The sequence below is a fragment of the Podarcis erhardii genome (genome assembly GCF_964252035.2).
Source record: "Podarcis erhardii genome assembly, chromosome: 3".
Lineage (NCBI taxonomy): Eukaryota > Metazoa > Chordata > Lepidosauria > Squamata > Lacertidae > Podarcis > Podarcis erhardii.
In genome coordinates, this window is record NC_138507.1 from 106,123,915 (window position 1) to 106,141,642 (window position 17,728).

Here is a 17,728-nt window from a genome sequence, read left to right on the forward strand (position 1 = left end):
AAGCCCCTGGACGCTGCAGCTCTTTGCACCACAGCTTCGCGCTGGATGAAGGTTACCTTATTTACATAACGGGTCCAGATCACTTGATACGGATTTGGTAAAGCGATTCTGTGCACACGCGGCGGGTGCAGGTAATTTTGGACTCTGGACTGAATAGCCTTAGGTTGGTAGGTGGGTGGTGCGTGCTCCAGAAGCCAAGCTCCAGAAATAAGCCCGGAGGGAGAAAAGGAACCTGGGAGAACTGGCAGAGAAAGAAGATTTAACTACGGCTGCGTATGCACCATTTAAAGCACACTCCCCGCCCCCCAAAAGAACCCTGGGATCTGTAGTTAAAGGTGCTGGGAACTGTAGCTCTGCGGGGGGCAACTGTAGTTATTTATTGCAAGTATTTCTATCCCCGTCTTTCAGCATACAAACCCTTCCAACGTGTCTTACAGGCAACATTGAATTACATTTTTAAAAATTCACAATAAACACCCGTAGGTAGGAATTCACCTGGATCCTTCCTATAGTAGGGCACTTGGTGGTCGAGTTGTCACCTTTGGTCGGGCAAAATATGGGACAGGTCAAGCAAAATATGGGTCCCATATTTTTCCTTGAAGAAAGGAATAATCCCTTATGATAAAGGACAGGTGGCAACTCTACTTGGTGACTTTATGCCTATATGGTGGTATGCAGTGCCATTTAACACATACCCCTTACATCCTCTACACAGCCTGCATACCCTGACCTTCAAATTTCCGCAGATAAAAATAGGAACAATGTTCCTGTACCCCTCTCACAGAGGATGACCGGCAGCTCCGTCCCTCGCTCTATTATTATTATTATTATTATTATTATTATTATTATTATTATTATTATTACTATTACTATTACTATTTGCATTTGTTAGGCGCTTTATCTTGCCCAAGGCAACTCAGAGCGACTTGCAGCCCAAAAAATCTAGCCAGCTTGCATTGCGTGAAGTGCAGTAATAAAAGGTATGTCACAAAATTGGTGAGCGAATTTCTTGCCCAGGGTGTCTGTGTGGGTGGGAGCGCCTTTAAGATGCAACCTCTAACCTGAAGAGAGATTTGACTTCTACAGCCCCAGAGGTTGCTGGAAGTCGGGCAATTCTAGTGCACGTGCATGCGCTGTCGGAAAGGCATTTCCGTAATTCTCCACGGTGCAAAAGAGAAACATTTTTTATTTTTTATTTTTGCCACCACCACCACCAGCAGCAACAACCAAAAGCCTCCGCGTGGTGTTAAAAAGGATAAAAACTGGCCTGGTGACGAAGAAGTGGTTTGGAGGTATGGTTTTACCGAACTGCTAACCTATATGCATTTGGGGTGCCCATCACCGTAACTTGAGACCCGATTCCCGGCGAGTGCCTTTTGTTGCACGAGCCTTCTGCTTTCCCGAAGCGCAAGGCGGCAGCTATTGGCCAGTCCTTCCAACGTGCTTTGTGACCGTATCAAACACAGCCGCTCGTCGACTTTAGAAGTGCCAGGGGCCAACGGAGAGGCGAGGGCTGGTGGCGGGGGAGACCTGTATACCTCGCCCAAGATGGGGAGCAGGTTGCCATAGTTACGGCTCCTCCCGCCGCGCACGGCTATGACGTCATTCCCAGTGGCCCTGTGCGCCTTGTCCTTTCCGGAGGCTGAGCGGCTGGGATCGGCCTCCGATCGGGAAGGCGGAACTCCCTTCTGGGTGAAGGCAGGGGGTCTTGTTGCTCTGGGTGGCGGGCGCGGCTGTGGTTTGCTGGGCGTCAGGCAGCCATGGAGGGCAATAGGCGAAACGGCGAGAGCAGGCGGTGTTGGAAATGGAGGTCTTTGTGGTGGGGGCGAGGACAACAAGGATCAGCATTTATAGGGCGTTTTGAAAGGTCCATAACGACGGGCGTATATGGAAACCCTTCTGAAACCCGGAAAGACACGTTTTTGTCCATCGTCCCGGTGGGGTGGGTAGGGGGGAGCCTGAACCTGGGCTGACTAAGGCTAGTTTGTTTATTTTCCAGAGGGGTAGCCATGTTACTCTGTAGCAGCAAAAGCGAAAAGGCATCTTGAAGGCAAGTAACTTTACGGAGGTGCGAGTCAGAGCCATGACTCCACCTCAAAGGGAAGGGGGAGCCAGGATTGTTGCCGATTCTGTGATTAATCACCATGCTTTTATATTGCATGCGTCCAAGCTTGGCATAATAGAACAGTTTTAATAATAGTAACTTATTGTATTATTATTATTTTAGAAATACTTTGGAGAACTGAATCGCTGTTAGGGGTTCTAGGTGAGTTTGGTCTAAACTGCATTGTCTTAAAGTGCTTTCTTAAAGTCTCTTCCATGGGAGTGGCTGTCACTGGGTTATATAGAAGATAATGGAGCGGGCCTAAATCTAACTCTTTGTTTCCTAACCCACATTACAGCTTATTAATTTGTCCCATAGAAGGCAATATGAGATACTGAGATGAATAGCTACCTCTAGTTAATGAGTTATGAAACCTGGCCCTCAACTGATGTGGGTGAGAGGCAAATGGGATATAGGACTTGGAAGCTAATTTACCCTGAAGAAGTGTCCTTGTTTAGGAGAAGGATGGGGAACCCACAGCCCTCCCAAGTGTTGTTGAACTACCAACTTCCATAATCTCTGACCATTGGTCATGCTGGCTGGGGCTGATAGAAGTGGGTGCGCCAACATCTGGAGGGCTGCAGGTTTTCCATCTCTGGCTTAGGGAAACAGTGACATATGCAGGTTTGACATTGGCCATGGCTATTGAGCTTTGCCGTAACTGGACAAACTAGAATTGAGCCACATAAAAACACTCAACGCTTTCCTGTGTATTGCAGGAAAAACTAAAGCAGTGATGATAAAGTTGTATTTATGGGAAGCTACTGATAAGCTTCCATAGAATCCTGGTGTTCCCTGAAAGGCAGCCTGAAACCCATCACATTACATAGCTTAGCTGGTTAGAGCGTGGTGCTGATAACACCAAGGTTGCAGGTTCAAGCTCCATATGGGACAGCTGCATATTCCTGCATTGCAATGGGGTTGGACTAGATGATCCTCAGGGTCCCAACTCTGATTCTGTGGCATAATGTTTTAGTGCAGGCATAAGCAAACTCAGCCCTCCAGATTTTTGCGCCTACAATTCCCATCATCCCTGACCACCAGTCTTGCTAGCTAGGGATCATGGGAGTTGTAGGCCAAAAACATCTGGAGGGCCAAGTTTGCCTATGCTTGCTTTAGTGTATAGTATGTGATGTGAAATGTGGTGATGGCTCTAAAGTTGACTATAATGGACTTTCTTAGGTAGGTCTGTTCTGCCTTAGAGTGCTTATTGCTCTTACCTTCCTGCAATCTCTTTGTAGGATATGCTTCTTTCTCAGTCATTTCTCAGACAAATATACAACTTTAAGCAATAGTATTGTTGCGGAGATTAAGTTCCATGTTTTCCCTTCAGATCCTTAGTGCATGGCCTTGGAGCCAGTGGTTACACAGATTATGGGTCCAGAGAGGATCTGTCCAAATGAGCACGAAGAGCTGGGGCTGCAAGAGACACCTGATGGAACCCCTGAACCTGCTGGGGAGTGGAGTAGTGAAGAACCTGAAGAGGAGGAGGAAGATGGTAGTAATGGCTACTTGTACCAGCCACTGAATCAAGATCCAGATCAGGGAATAGCAGCAGCTGAAGAAACAGAACCCAGCACAGAGCCAACGCCCGATATCAATGAGCGACTTCAGGTAACAGAGTTTTGTTTCAAGTATGTGTCTTGGGGTTCCTCAAGGTGGGGCCACAGATTCTTGCATGAGCATGCCTCTGTGCTGTGCTTAATGCTTGTAATGGCTTTATGCACTGCATGCAGGCAATGAGACTGCATCTGCCTGACCCACCTGTGGACAGCGATGAGGAGGAGGGATCTGCAGCTCAAAACTCTCGCAGCTCTATCCCTATGGATCCAGGTAACATAATATCGAAGCAGCTTTATTTATTTTAGTCTTTATAAGAGAGAATTGCCAGTCTTAGAACTTGGTGTCTGTAAGTCCTGCCACATTCAGCCCATGTTATTTTTTCCATTCTGCCTTTTTTAAGGCTTGTGATTATCTAGTTTGTTATATTCTCTAGGTCTCTAATAATCCATAACCTCTAAATCGCATTTCTATCCTGCCATTCCTACATAGAATTGTAGAGTTGGAAAGGATCCCAAAGGTCTTCTAGTCTAACCCCCTGCAATGCAGGAATCACAAATAAAGAACCCCTGACAGATGGCCATCTGACCTCTGCTTTAAAACTTCCATTGAAAGAGTCCACCACCTGCCAAGGAAGTTGGTTCCACTGTTGAACAGCTCTTACAGTCTTGGAAGTTACAGTGGTGCCTCGCAAGACGAAAAGAATCCGTTCCGCGAGTCTCTTCGTCTAGCGGTTTTTTCGCCTTGCGAAGCAAGCCCATTGACGGCTTAGCGGATTAGCGCTATTAGCGGTTTAGCGGATTTTAACGGCTTATCGGATAAGCGGCTTAGAAAAAGGGGGGGGGGAGAAAAGGAAAAAAACCCGCAGGAACTCGCAAGACATTTTCGTCCCCATAGGAAATTCGTTTTGCGAAGCACCTCCAAAACGGAAAACTCTTTCGTCTAGCAAGTTTTCCGTCTTGCGGGGCACCACTGTATTTCTATTTAGTTGGAATCTCCTTTCTTGTACCTTTAATCCATTAGCTCAGGTCCTACCTCCTAGAACAACAGAAAACAAGCATGCTCCCTCCTCTGCGTGACTGCCCTTCAGATATCTAAAGATGGTTACCATATCACCTCTCAGTCTTCGCTTTCCCAGGCTAAGCATACAATTCCTTCTTAAACTCTGGTGCCCAGAACGGGACACAGTACTCCCAAGTGGGATCTGACCAATGCACAATAGAGTGGTCCTGTTACTTCCCTTGATCTGGACACTATACTTATGTTGATGCAGCCTAGAATGGTGTTAGCTTTTTTTTGCTGCTGCATCACGCTGTTGACTCACAGTAAGCTTGTGATCTACTAGGACCCCTAGATCCCTTTCACATGCACTGCTGTGTCAAGCCAGGTGCTGCTGATCCTGTATTTGCACATCTGATTATTCTAAGTGTAGAACCTTACATATGTCCATACTGAAATTCACTTTGCTAGTTCCTGTTGAACTGCTTTTCATGACTTTTGGTCCTGTTCTCCAATCAGTTAAGATCCTCTTGAATCCCAATTCTGTCTTCTGAGGCATTACATGCTCTTCTCAGTTTGGTGTCATGTACAACTTTGATGAGCTTCTCTTCTATTCCTTCATCAAAGTCATTTATAAAGATGTTGAACAACACCAGGCCCGGGACAAAACCTTGCAGCACACCACTTATCACTTTTTTCCAGGATGACAAGGAACCATTGGTGAGCACCCTCTGGCCTTGGTCAGCCAACCAGCTACAAATCCACCTTACAATAGCATCATGTAGCCCACATAAAGTGCAAGGTAGCAGAGGGGTTATTTCACCTGTGTTCATGACCCCTTTTTATGATCAAGTGCTATGTAAAGGCCACACATAACTACCCTCTCAACCTAGTCTACTTTACAGGGCTACTGGGTCTAAATCTGGCTTCTCCTTGCTGAAGTCCAAACACACAGTGTCCTCTAGCTTTCATGGCATTTTTCTCTCCATTCTTGCCATTCAGTTTTAGCACTTGTCTGATACTAGTGCATAGCTATCAACGCTTCCCTTTTTTAAAGGGAAATTCCCTTATTCCGAATAGGATTCCTCACAAGAAAAGGAAAAAGTTGACAGCTATGTACTAGTGTCTTATTGGCTGCACAGTTTTGCCTGGTAACTCTGTTTGTGGGTTGGCTAATTGCTATGGTGGTCTCTCTTGTTCATAAGATTTGTGGGGCAGCAATCGTTTTTGGCTATCCAGCCCCTAGTTCAAACTTACCATGGGCCCATAAATGTGTCCCTCATTCCCTCCACCCCCCCCCCTGTAAACCTGAGCCTTCATCCTGGGTTGCTTGCTACCTTGGATGAGCTGCCCTTTATCTATTCACAGACTGAGTACTGCATGAATATGGAAATCCTTGGAAAAGAATTGTGTTGAGTCTTGGGTGTGTGGTGTTGGCGGCTGGTTTCCTTTTGTGCTGCCCCTCTCATTCCTCGGCTGTCTTTGACTCTAGAACACGTGGAGCTGGTGAAAAGGACTATGGCCGGAATCAAGCTCCCCACACTTGGAATCCCTGCGTGGGCCAACGAAATCTCGGATGACCAGTGGCAGGATATGGTGCAGCGAACCCTGCAAGCCCGGCAGAGCCAGAGCAGCCCCAAGCCAGAATGGAAGTGAAGGCTGGCTCTTCTGCATCCTTGCCTCTAGCCGAAAGAGCTGAACAGAAGTGCTGCACTTTAAACCATTGTCTCTGAACTGGTTGGGTTAGATATTTATCTTTCACCAGCATTGAAACTCTGTGTTCACCTTGTCGCATTGAAAATATGGCCTAATTCATATGGGTTTTTTTGTTTTGTAACACCCAGTCATAGCTACTTGAGTGGTGGTGCTAGTGATATCAGGCTGTTTTCCTAAGCTTGGGGAGAGGGAGAAGCCTCTAGGAGAAATAACCATCTCATAAAATCGCCCTTCAACATGCATGATTCTAGCCCTGCTGTTTACTCTCTCCCCCACCAGCCCCACCCCCCTTTTCCAAGTGACACATGGGCTAAAGAGCTAAACATGGCCATGAGGTGGAGTCCAGCGTGTCATCTTTTCAAGAGATCCATTTTATTTAGTTCTGTACATACAGGGACATCTGTACAAAATCCAACACTGTCATACTATGTAATACTCTACTGAAAATAAAGTACACCATATGTACATAATGAACTGTAAAGCAGCTTAATACTTGTGTCCAGAGAGTGAATGCATCACTTAAGTTTTGCTTGCGCCCCCCCTCCCTTTGAGAAGGGGCTATGTAAGAAGTGAAAGAGGCAGCTCCAACCCTGTCCATGTAAAAAGTAGGGAAAGTATACAAGCAAAGTGGGAGAAACACAAGGGGATTTTTTTTTTTAGAGCTGGATTAAAGTGAATAGTGACCTGAAGCCGTGTGCTTGAGGTGCTCATTTTGGCTGGAAGGCATTAAGTTCTTTCGCCCCCTTTCTCACACAGCTTCTCCCATCCCCGTGAAGATACATAGGACACTGGAATGAATTGGCAGCAAACTAAACTTTAATGTTAGGTACCAAACACAAGTTCCCTGACCCCAAACAAAGATTAGACAGAGGCTATATTTACATCTATGTCATACAGCACATGATGCTCAATTGCAGCCCTGCTCCACCATTGCAAAACTCCAGCAGGCAGAGAAGGGCTGTGTTGTGTATGGGGCTAGGTGGGGGGACGTGCCCTATAGTTCTCGTCTGCAGAGCCCAGCCTTGGGGTGGGGGTGGGGGGCACAAATTGACTGAATTGCACTTTGCTTTAGAAGAGTTCCAAGTCAACACTGTCCCTCCAGCAGCTACACTTGAAGCCCAGTGGCTACTCAGTTCATTCTGGTTCCTATTCAATTCTACCACTGAAAAGACAGGCAAATATATTTAATCAAAACTCCCCCTTTCCTTTTGTGTCATGGTTTTCTGCTTCCCTCTTGCTGCTTCAGTTGGCACATGGCAAGAGGTTTAAGCAGGTCTCACTCAAAGAAGGGCTTTAGTGTTCAGAGAAACTGTTCACCAGTCAGCCAGAGCATCTTCAGCGGGTATTGAAAATATTTTGGCAGCAGACAGTGGAGGAGCTATGATTGATTGATGGGCCGGATGTCAGAGTACTAATAGCCTGTGCCTCACCTTCCTTTCCAAACTAATTGGCAAATTCAGAAAAGCAACGGTGCAGATCAGTTACCAGTACAGGAAAGTGGGTACCTTCAGTGAGATGCAGGCAGATCTATGAAACTGGGTTTTAGGGAACTTGGAACAAAATTAATCTAGGTACAGAAGAAATAGGGAGAAACACAACAGAAGTGAAGTAGGTGTGTAGATAATGCAATACAGCGTATGAAGATTTAAAGTGTGGTGTAGGCTGGAGAGAGAGGCTTGCAGTCTCAACCTCCTGCACCCCACGGTTGCCTCACTGCTTTCAATGGGATTTACTTCTGAGTGAGTGTACTTGGATTTACAGCCTTAAATTAATTGTAGAAGACTGGAACCTAGAATCTGAGGTGGGGAAATGCAAGTCAGAATTCATAAAACAGAAGGTTGACGCGGAATTGATTAGGAATGAGGGTCCTCCCCTTTTGTGACCTTCCATGATTCTGAAATTCAATCAGCAATCTGTAAACAATGGCAGCATATGAAGCTAATTCAAGTTTAATAAGGAGTTGGTCAGGAAACCACCTAGCTACCTCAAATGAGTTCAAGGCTTCAGGGCATATAGATCACATCGTAGAGTACTAAAGGAAGTCACTAGTTTACTTGCAGAAGCACTAATTGAAAAAACCCTGGAGAATGGTTGTGAGGCATTACAGGACTGGAGACAAGCAATTGTTGCTCCACTTTGCAAAAAGAAATATCTAGGAAATCATAGACTAGTCAGTCTGACTATGATACTAGAACAAATTATGTATATATACAATCTTGATAACAATTAGTTGAAGTCATAATGGATTTGTCAAGAATCTCAGACTTTTTTGATCAGGTCGTTAGCTTGGAGTGTGGGAATGCTCTGGATGTAATTTATTACAGCTAAGCATTTGGCAAAGTCTTTTTAACATTTTTGTTGGTGAACTGGTTAAATATAGGCTAGATGAGAAGTAGTAGTTCCATTTTACTCTACACTAGTCAGACCACATCTGGAATAATGTGTCCAGTTCTGGGTGCCCCAACTTTGAGGGAGACCACTTAATGGTTTTTCTCTGCCTGTTGTAACCTGCTGTGCTTGATGCTGTATGGTTTTTACTTGTATTTTTATTGCTTCTTTTATTTCTCATACTGTACTACAATTTGAATTGTATAGAATTCTATGGAATTCAAATTGTAATTGTTCTTCAAACGCATTTCCTGGACCACCAGTGGTCCATGGAACCCCTGATATAGACAACTGGATTTAGCGGAGGCCAACAAACATGGTCAACTATAGAAAACAAGTCTCATAGGGATACATTAAAGTAACAGGGGATGTTACAGCTGCAGAAGAGAAGACTGAAGGCGGACATGCTAGCGCTTGAAATACCTGAAAAGCTATCACAAAGAAGGCAACCATTTGTCCTTTTCTGCCCCTAGAGGGGAGGGCAAGAGTAGCTCTTATGGCCTTAAATTACAGGAGGATATATTTTGGTTCACTAATAGGAGAAAAATTTTGAAGTTAAGAGCAGTTTGACAATGGAACGAATTACCTAGAGGCAAGGAAGGCTGTAACTTACAGGAACTCCACAAGGGGATGTTGGATGGCCACCTCTAGAACACTATAGCTCTGGATTGCTTGCACTGAGCAGGAGATTTGAGTCAGTGGCTCACAAGCTAAAACCTATAGTTTACGGGAAATGGGGTAATCCTCTCTGGCTACCACCCTAAAATGAGCCTTTGCTATCTCGTGCTCCGAGACTTTCCAAAATGAGGCCCATGGAACTAGAACGGCTGAAATGAACTTGAGCACACTGAGGCTTAGTCCCCGCCCCCCCCCCCCCAAGCAAACGAAGTACTGATCCCTATTAAGAAAACAGCAACAGGTGTTTCCTGGCTTGTGCAGTTAAGTCCCCTCCCGCCCTTGTTCCCAATATGAAAAATGCTTTGAAAGCTGTTTGTATGCTGTGAACTTAAGTCAGGAAGTAATTCGTCCAGCGTTCTCCCAAGCTGAGAAACCCAGCAGTGGAGAAAGGGAGGTTGGGGCAAGTAGGAGAATCTGCTGAAAAGCATCAAATCTCGCTCCAGCTCTAGCTGAAACTGCAGAGAGAAAAGCCAACCAGTTTGTAAGGGAGGCTCTTGTGCGGTAAATGTATAGATCAATCACTAGTCTGTATTTGGGACGGACACTCCAAATGATCGAGCAGCAAAAAGCACAGGCCAGACCTAGAACTATGTAAGGCTGCCATTGTGCTGCAATTGGAGGGGGGGTGGGGAGAGTGCAAATAGAACAAATTGTAAATTTCCCTGACTCACACTCCATTTGCATTCATGATCTCTTTCTTACACTGACACACACACACACACACAATGATTACATCCTTGCACAGAACCCAACCAAAAAGCCAGCGACCCTTATTCATAGAGATCAGATCAAATCAAATCGGTACTCTCTAATTAGCCATTTATTCCGGGGTGGGGGGGGGAGCAAAACTATGTTCCTAAATCTAGCTTGGTCCCCAAGGAACAAGCCTGCCTTGATCCCTAGGAAGCAAACTGTAACACGCAGCTCTGCCAGTTTCACATAATACGTTGCGTTCTTCAGACCATATCATTGTGTGGGGTGTAGATAAAAAGGGGGGGGGGTATAAACAATTGCTAGGGGGCTGTAGTGAATTATTACTGTAGCACCAGCCTTTGACCATCTGGTGCCTTCCAGATGTTCGGGACTACCTGATGGGATTTGTGGTCCACAACATCTGCAGGGCGCCAGCTTGGGCTAAGGCTACAGTAAGTTTGCAGCTGAACTCTCGATGCTTTGGTCCTGGGACTGGAGTAGATTGATGGGGAGGGGGACAGGAGGAGGAGCAGGGATGACCCTTGTGTGGAATGACCCCCTCATGGATGGGGCTAGGCTCCCTTTCACACGTGCACACGAAAAACAGCTTTGTAAAGAAGAGAAAGCAGGAGGGAGTGACAGTGTCGTGGGAGATATGAGGTACAATGTAAAAACAAATCTAACCTGAAAGAATGAGAATGGAGCGGAGGACAGGCACAGCTCACCATGTTCATTCCCTAGTTATACATTAGAACAAAGTGCATTTCTGTGTTCCCTCCAGGGGCTCCCTAGCCCGTCAGAGCGCCTCCTGGCTCGAGGTGAGGAATTCTTCCGCTCTCTTGTGCGCTTCCAGGGCCTTTATGGTGTAGACGTCCTGCGGAAGCTCCGATTTCCGACGCAGCAAAACCTTCTCCTTCTTTATGTCTTTCAGCATCTAGGCACAAGATCCCGCAAGAAGTTAGCTGCCAGAGGCTGCTTCTGGGAGCGGCGCAACTCCTCCTCGCCTGGCCCTTCTCTCTGGGGGCTGGGTCTACTACCATCTTTGCCAACCGGGCAACCTCCGGCCCATTTGGACTACAACTTCCATCAGCCCCAGCCGGCCGGAGAGTGACAGGTTGGCAAAGCCCGGCCTACTTTGTAGAGTTTACTGGAGGTCAGTGCCAAGGTGATCCTAGCCATGGAGTCAGCCCTATGGTTTGTGTGCCCTCTTGATGCTGCCTACTGAAGCACCTTCCGGGCCTAGCCTGAAATAAATAATAGACAAAGAAAAGGAAAACAGCGCAAACATGCCTGTTTGACTAAGTTTTGAGGCCTTTCTATGTGACCCATGGGCATAGCTGTCAACCTTCCCTTTAATTGCGGGAAATTCCATTATTTCAGCGCTGCTTCCCACTGCTATCCCAGATTGTTAGATATCCCGTAGACTGTCCCCGGGACAGGTGAGGCTGCTGATCCCTTATTTTCAAATCTGAAAGTTGATGGCTATGCCCATGGGGCTCTCCTCAAGCGGGACCTCTCAGCAGCCCTGCTTTGACCCCTACTCTTAAGTGTTTTTGCCTGGAAGACGCGAGGACAGAGATGGGTATATGATCGGGTGTGGAAACCAGCCTGCTGTACGGAGGTGAAATTTGCGTTCACTGCTCCGCCCAGTTTTGCCTCTAGCCCCGCCCACCGATGGCGTGTGGGCGCCAGGAGACTGCCCAGAAGGGAATGTGGCACTCTGGCTGAAAAGGGTTCCCCAAGCGGTGCTATGCAGCCTTTGCGCTTTCTTGCAAAGCATCACACACCACGCAATTCCAGCAATGCATGATGTCAAGCTCACACACCACAGACAGCAGCAGTGCCACAGTCAGGAATGAGGAACTAATAAAACTGCACACAAAGCTGGCAAGTTAAGAAAGCGAGTCAAGGCACAGGCTACAGATCAACGGAGAGAGAGGGGGAGAGCGGGCAAATCATAAACAGAATTAGCATGGAGAAGACAGTCTAGAAGACATCCTATTTTGCAGATGGGAGACACACACAGAGGCTGAGAAGCAAGCATAAAGGCTAACTGGTGAATCTTAGATTTCTTCATTAGGTAGAAATAAAGCCTGCTGTTTCTTTATCTTTTCTGCTTAATAGGCCTGTCTCACAAAGTGGGAAGATTGAGGCTCGGAAATAAGCACTCCAGTGCTCCCACTCACTAACGTATGAGCAAAGGCATTTAACCTGATCGTAAGCATGTTTACTTGGACAAAACGGGACTCTGTGCCTGGCATTTGCCGTCATAACGCAGCTCTGCATATTGAGCTGTACTTTCTGCCTGGTAGCATTCCCTTCTAACAGCCACAGGGCTGGGCAGGGGTGGGGTGGGCATGTTGGGCTGGCAAAGGATGGGACTTCTGTAGTGTCCCAAAGGAGCACAGATGTGCAAGCTCTTCCCAATGCTTCCGTGTGGGAATTTGCACGGGGAGCAAAGGTAAGCAGAATGGGAGCTGGGGGAACGAGGCTGATGTGGCTGGGGCGAGGAGTACAGGGGAACTGGCAATCTTCAGGCGCAGAGCAAGTATGCCAGGAGGGAAGCAGCAATCACTAATGGGAGGATCCTGGTGGACGCCCAATCATGGCGGCCCTGACCACATGGCCATGGCTGATCTGCAGTGCCCTGTGATTTTGTGTAGGCACCACTATCCCACATAGTTCAAGGTGTGACACTGTGAGGAGGGATGATTATTCTGGCTGAAACAGAAAGCATGTGACTTGGCCAAGACAATATGCCAAAGGATGGTTTAGCTGCTCCCTTCCTGCCTTCCCCTCTGCTCCGCTGAGTCTGTCAATTCATGCAAAAACGACTAAGCAAGTCTGTTTGGTTTTGTGCAACTGTGCAGTTCTCAATTTCTTTCTTTCTTTCTTTCTTTCTTTCTTTCTTTCTTTCTTTCTTTTCTTTCAGAAAGGACATTGGAAAGAAGCAAAATACACATTAGCGGGGCTTTGGGGTGGGGGGCGTGAGAAGGAAATACCGTATTTTTTGCACCATAACACTCACTTTTTTCCTCCTAGAAAGTAAGGGGAAATGTCTGTGTGTGTTATGGAGGGAATGCGTGCGGGTGGCGGTGGGGATCTGATACAGTTGTGAGCAGAGGATCCATGGTTCCCCTTCCTTCCCTCCTCCGTGGCTCGCTTTGAAACAGCAAAGCGGGAGAAGAGCCGCTGAGTGGGGAGGAGAGAGGGACAGAAAGCCTGCTTCTTTAAAGGAGCAAAGCGGGAGAAGAGCCGCTTACACGAGTGTAAGTGGCTCCTGTCCGGTTGGTTCCTTTAAAGCAAGCAGGCTCTCTGTCCCTCTCTCCTCCCCACTCAGCTCGCTAAATAGCAGCAAAGTTTTTCAGCTCGCTAAGCCGGGGATGAGCGGGGAGGAGGGAGAAAAGCAGAGCCTGCTTGCTTTAAAGGAGCAAAGCGGGAGAGGAGAGGAGCCTTCTCCCCTTATACCCCTCTTCTGCATTATTAGCAGCATCCTTCTCCACCCACCCCACGCATGCTCCTTGTCCCTTGAGTGCTTTTCCTTCCCTCCCCACTTAAAACGTGGTTACAACGCACGGATCCACATGGATCCTCAGGATTTTTGCATTGGGCTACTCCAAACTCACTGTCAGATCACATGTCTGTGGCCACAGCATGAACCACAAAAATTACATACATCCACTGTTTCATTTAGAATATTTTTTTCTTGTTTTCCTCCTCTAAAAACTACGTGCGTGTTATGGTCAGGTGCGTGTTATAGAGCGAAAAATACAGTAACACTTGCATGGCAGACAGTTCTGAGGGCATGGGATAGCCGCTTGCCGAGAAACGCAAGGTTTGGCTTGCACTTCAGCGGTGGTTTAATGAAGAAACGGTCGGATCCTTTGTGAACTAACACCATGCAAACATTTCCAGAAAGGCAGCCTTGTTGGGTCTCTTGTAGCAAAAGCAATCGAGTCTTGTGGGACCTTAAAAGACTTGCGACGTTCACTACGGCACAAGCTTTACTCATGCCCACTTTGTCAGCTGCATGAAGCGAAACCTTCGTCGGAAGGTATGTGTTGGGGAAACTGGCATGGTGGGATCGAAATGAGACCCCCCCCCCCAAAAAAAATACAGTCTGTGACAATTAAGTGTTTAAATCTATATTAAACAAGCACAGCGTTTAGCAGACTGGTGTCAACTGCAGAGACGGGAACCTCTGGCAAGGAAAGCACGACTGGCTCCTTACAAGGTGTTAGCTCAGCAATTGCCACAGACCTCCCACCACAAATCTGTTAAGTCTTTAAGGTACCACAAGACTCTGGCGATGGGTTTGACGTCATGCAAGTCCCAGTTGCCGCAAGCTGCAAGTGTGCAAAGGCCCTCCAATCTGGCCCTCCAATCTAAATGAGCCCAAGACAACTGAGAGCCAGGAATGAAGTCCCAGCCCAGCCTCCCTTCCACTGCCCTCTCTCACGGAGAAACGGCGGAAGGTAGCCTGAAGACCTACAGCCTGCCTTTGGAGGTGGGTGGTGAGGTCTCTTATTAGGGAGAAGAGGCTGCTTGCTCGTGAGGAGTTCCGCTGGTCACCAAGAACCCCTTCTGCTTTTCACATTACAGAAAAGGACTCCTGACCCACTGGAGGATAGAGAGATGAGTCACCTGCACAGCCTCTGTTTCCATCGTTTTCTTCAGTAGCTGTATGTCCTCTGCAGTGGGGGTCTCCGTCTCCATGCAATAAACAGGAGGCAAGGGTGGGGGGGCGCAATACATGGGGTACTGCAAGAACACAGCACATAGAAAAATGGGAACGCAAGCTCAGCAACTCAAGTACTGAAACGCCGAATGTTTAAACACATATATATGTAGGTTAAGTGTGATAAAGCACTGGAGGAAAAAAAAAACCCTTTGCAGCTCACGCTCTCCCTTCTTGTGAAAATGGCACATGGGATTAGAAAAGGTTAAAACTTTTCTCCCGGTTCCCTGCAGCTTTCATGTGGGATTTCTCCTCTCCCCGCCCCCCCCCCTTTTCTGAATTTTGTTTTGTCAAAATGGCATTGGTGTCAAACTCCAATTAAGAGTGGATTATAAAATTCAGCATGTCCAAGGTACTGAGTGGTCTAAATCAGTGTTTCCCAACCTTGGGCCTCCAGCTGTTTTTGAACTACAATTCCCATCATCCCTGACCACTGGTCTTGCTAGCTAGGGATGATGGGAGTTGTAGTCCAGAAACAGCTGGAGGCCCAAGGTTGGGAAACACTGGTCTAAATGACCCCAAAGTGGCGAAAACTCTGGTTTTTAACATCAGCACAGACGCTTTACATTAAGATAAGAGTTGCTAACCATTATTATTATTATTATTATTTGTTGTTGTTGTTCCTATCTTCAGGAAGCTTTGGCTTAAAGGGGGGAAGTGCAGAGGTGCATGAGGCCCTGCTGGAATTAATACTGAGGATTTGCTACTGATCCTAGATGCAAGGGAACAAAATGCATTCTACTGAGCGAGACAGCCAGCTCCGTACTGCCTGCACAGACTGGCTGCAGCTCTCCAGAGTTTCAAGCAAGAGACTCCTGGCAATGCAGAGGATTGAACCCAGGACCTTCTGCATGCAAACAGATGCTCTAACCACTGAGCAATGGAGAGCCCTTCCGCTATGGGGATCAGACCAATGCCATGATTCAGTGTAAGACAGCATCCTATTTTCCTACAAGAGCAGTGCTATAAAATAATATTTCATTTAAAATTTCATATTTGTTTTTTTAAAAATGGGAGTTAGAGGGGAAAAATGGGTGGATTCCACTACAAAGTCCTGCCAGCAGAAGCCCTCACAAGGACTTGTGCTTGTGAAACAGGGCCTTTTCCCTCTCTCTCCCCTCCCCCCCACAAACTGGCGGGGGGGGGCGTGTTGACAGGACCCCAAGAACAGTGCATCTGGAGGAGGGGAGGTTTGTTTCATCTGGAAGCTGAAATGCTTGTTCTGAGGGAATGTGTGACACAGAATTCCTCCCTAAGGCAGAACGTATCAATTTGGCTACCCGACCTGATCTGTAAAGTGTTGCGCTTTTTAAAACCGCAGGGCTTTAAAACTGAGAAGCACACAGATGAGCACTGAGCACTTTGAATCTTTCCTAAATCACACTCCTTCTGACACAGATGGCTTATACAAAGCAGGAGCCAGGAACCTGTGACCCCTCCAGATCTGGCGAGACTCCAGATCCCATCAGCCCCAGCCAACAATGTACAAGGATGATGAGAGTTGGGAGCCCCACAATATCTGGAGGGCCACCAGTTCTCCCAGGGCCCTGCAACAGAGTATTTCCTAGCCTGGCTTCACTGATTGTGAGAAGAAAGAGCCCACTTTTATGTTACTCTAGTATCGAGATATAAGGAGCTTCCGCTGAGTAACATGCAAAAGGGCACAGAAGCGTACCTGCAGGCTGTGCTGTTCCCTAATTATGTTTTCTTGATGCTAACCACTTCTGTTTCCAAAGGTCACTGCTCCAGGGAAGAGCTGTAGCTCGGGGGCAGCGGACAAGTTTTCCGTGCAAAGGTCGTTTACGTAATAAAAGATCCTGCTTGTTTGCTAAGATCAATGGCAGAGGCCGTCACGGAATCCTCACAAGAACAGTCAACTGGGCTGGTGAGCAAAAGGGAAAGGGCCTTCTTGGTGGTGGCCTCATAGTTGTGGAACTCCACTACTGTAGAACTACTGAAGGCCCCTTTCGGCATCACCCTTCAAACATGACTTGTCTGCCTTTGCGTATCAAAGTGCTTTTACACCACTGATTCCCAAGATTTGGTGCTTCCTTATGTTTCTGGAATCTTATGTTTAGTTTTCAAAATGGGAATCAATTGCATCTGTGGGGGCTGTGCCCTAAAAGGCAGCATATAAATAAACTAATGGTCCCAGGTAGAATTACTCGCCTTTGCAAGTAGGGGTGCAAAATGCTCTTGGCCTGAAACTCTGGAGAGCTACTTCCAGTCAGCCTAGACCAGGGTTGTCAACCTGGTCCCTAATGCCTACTAGTAGGCATTTCAGGATTCTAGGTGGGCGGTAGGGGGTTCTACGGCACAAGCTGAATCCTCCTTCCATTAAGAACAGGTGGGCAGTAAGGAAATTTTACCATCAAGAAAGATGCATTGGTGGGCGGTAGGTATAAAAAGGTTGACTACCCCTGGCCTAGACAATACTGAGCTGGATGAGAGCTGGCTCAGTATAAGGTGGCTTCCGATGTTTGTTCCAGAGATATCAAAACTTACCAAGCTATGAAGCAGGCGTTTAGTAACCATATTTGAAATGAGCAAACAGAGGTGACAGGAGCTGGATGCTACTTTGCCAGGGAGAATTAAACTGTGTGTTTTAGCAAATACCTTGTGGAGACATATCTACTGTGCTCAACAAAGGAACCATTGGTTTTGTTATTTATAATCTCTTATCTTCTACCTCTGACAAGAATTGCCATTTTACAGACAAGGAACTGAAGCCAACAGCAACTCGACCAGGGCCATGCAGAAATTTAAAACCACAGGTCCTAGTGCAGGGACAGCCAACCTGGTGCGCCCTTCAGATTTTGCTGGGCTCCAATTTCCATGTGCAACAACATCTG

At 47.0% G+C, this 17,728-nt stretch overlaps 2 protein-coding genes and 1 long non-coding RNA gene across 8 annotated transcripts in view; 2 read left to right on the forward strand and 1 right to left on the reverse strand.

The window, feature by feature from the left end:
- Positions 1-1,416: 1,416 nt before the first annotated feature.
- On the forward strand, positions 1,417-6,849 carry MEA1 (male-enhanced antigen 1). 4 transcript variants are annotated; one of them, XM_081855080.1, is made up of 5 exons: positions 1,420-1,698; positions 2,228-2,266; positions 3,438-3,718; positions 3,841-3,937; positions 6,156-6,849. In XM_081855080.1, exons 3-5 carry the CDS (start codon positions 3,449-3,451, stop codon positions 6,317-6,319), a joined length of 531 nt encoding a protein of 176 aa, XP_081711206.1. In that variant the 5' UTR covers positions 1,420-1,698; positions 2,228-2,266; positions 3,438-3,448; the 3' UTR covers positions 6,320-6,849. The 4 variants fall into 4 exon arrangements, with proteins under 4 accessions (XP_081711207.1, XP_081711206.1, XP_081711204.1 ...); XM_081855078.1 differs by having other exon boundaries at positions 1,428-1,692; XM_081855081.1 differs by lacking the exon at positions 2,228-2,266 and having other exon boundaries at positions 1,417-1,698.
- The window catches only part of PPP2R5D (protein phosphatase 2 regulatory subunit B'delta), a 65,242-nt gene continuing 54,243 nt past the window's right edge, over positions 6,730-17,728 (reverse strand). For 2 of the 3 annotated variants that reach the window (XM_081854738.1, XM_081854737.1), the window contains exons 15-16: positions 14,783-14,899; positions 6,730-11,072 (exon numbers count right to left, since the gene is read on the reverse strand). In XM_081854738.1, coding sequence (XP_081710864.1) covers positions 10,935-11,072; positions 14,783-14,899 — 255 coding nt within the window. In that variant the 3' untranslated portion in view covers positions 6,730-10,934. The remainder of the gene's footprint in view (positions 11,073-14,782; positions 14,900-17,728) is intronic. The other variant, XM_081854739.1, reaches the window with a different exon arrangement.
- LOC309338072 lies at positions 11,079-14,235 on the forward strand. Its single transcript, XR_014154667.1, has 2 exons — positions 11,079-13,125; positions 13,901-14,235. It is a non-coding gene; the product is annotated as an uncharacterized lncRNA (long non-coding RNA).

What these genes read in the sequence shown, in the direction of transcription:
- MEA1 (XM_081855081.1), top strand. Translation starts at nt 3,449, where the DNA reads ATGGCCTTGGAGCCAGTGGTTACACAGATTATGGGTCCAGAGAGGATC. An exon ending in ATATCAATGAGCGACTTCAG is followed by an intron (nt 3,719 to 3,840) that starts GTAACAGAGTTT and finishes CACTGCATGCAG; the next exon opens with GCAATGAGACTGCATCTGCC. An exon ending in CTCTATCCCTATGGATCCAG is followed by an intron (nt 3,938 to 6,155) that starts GTAACATAATAT and finishes CTTTGACTCTAG; the next exon opens with AACACGTGGAGCTGGTGAAA.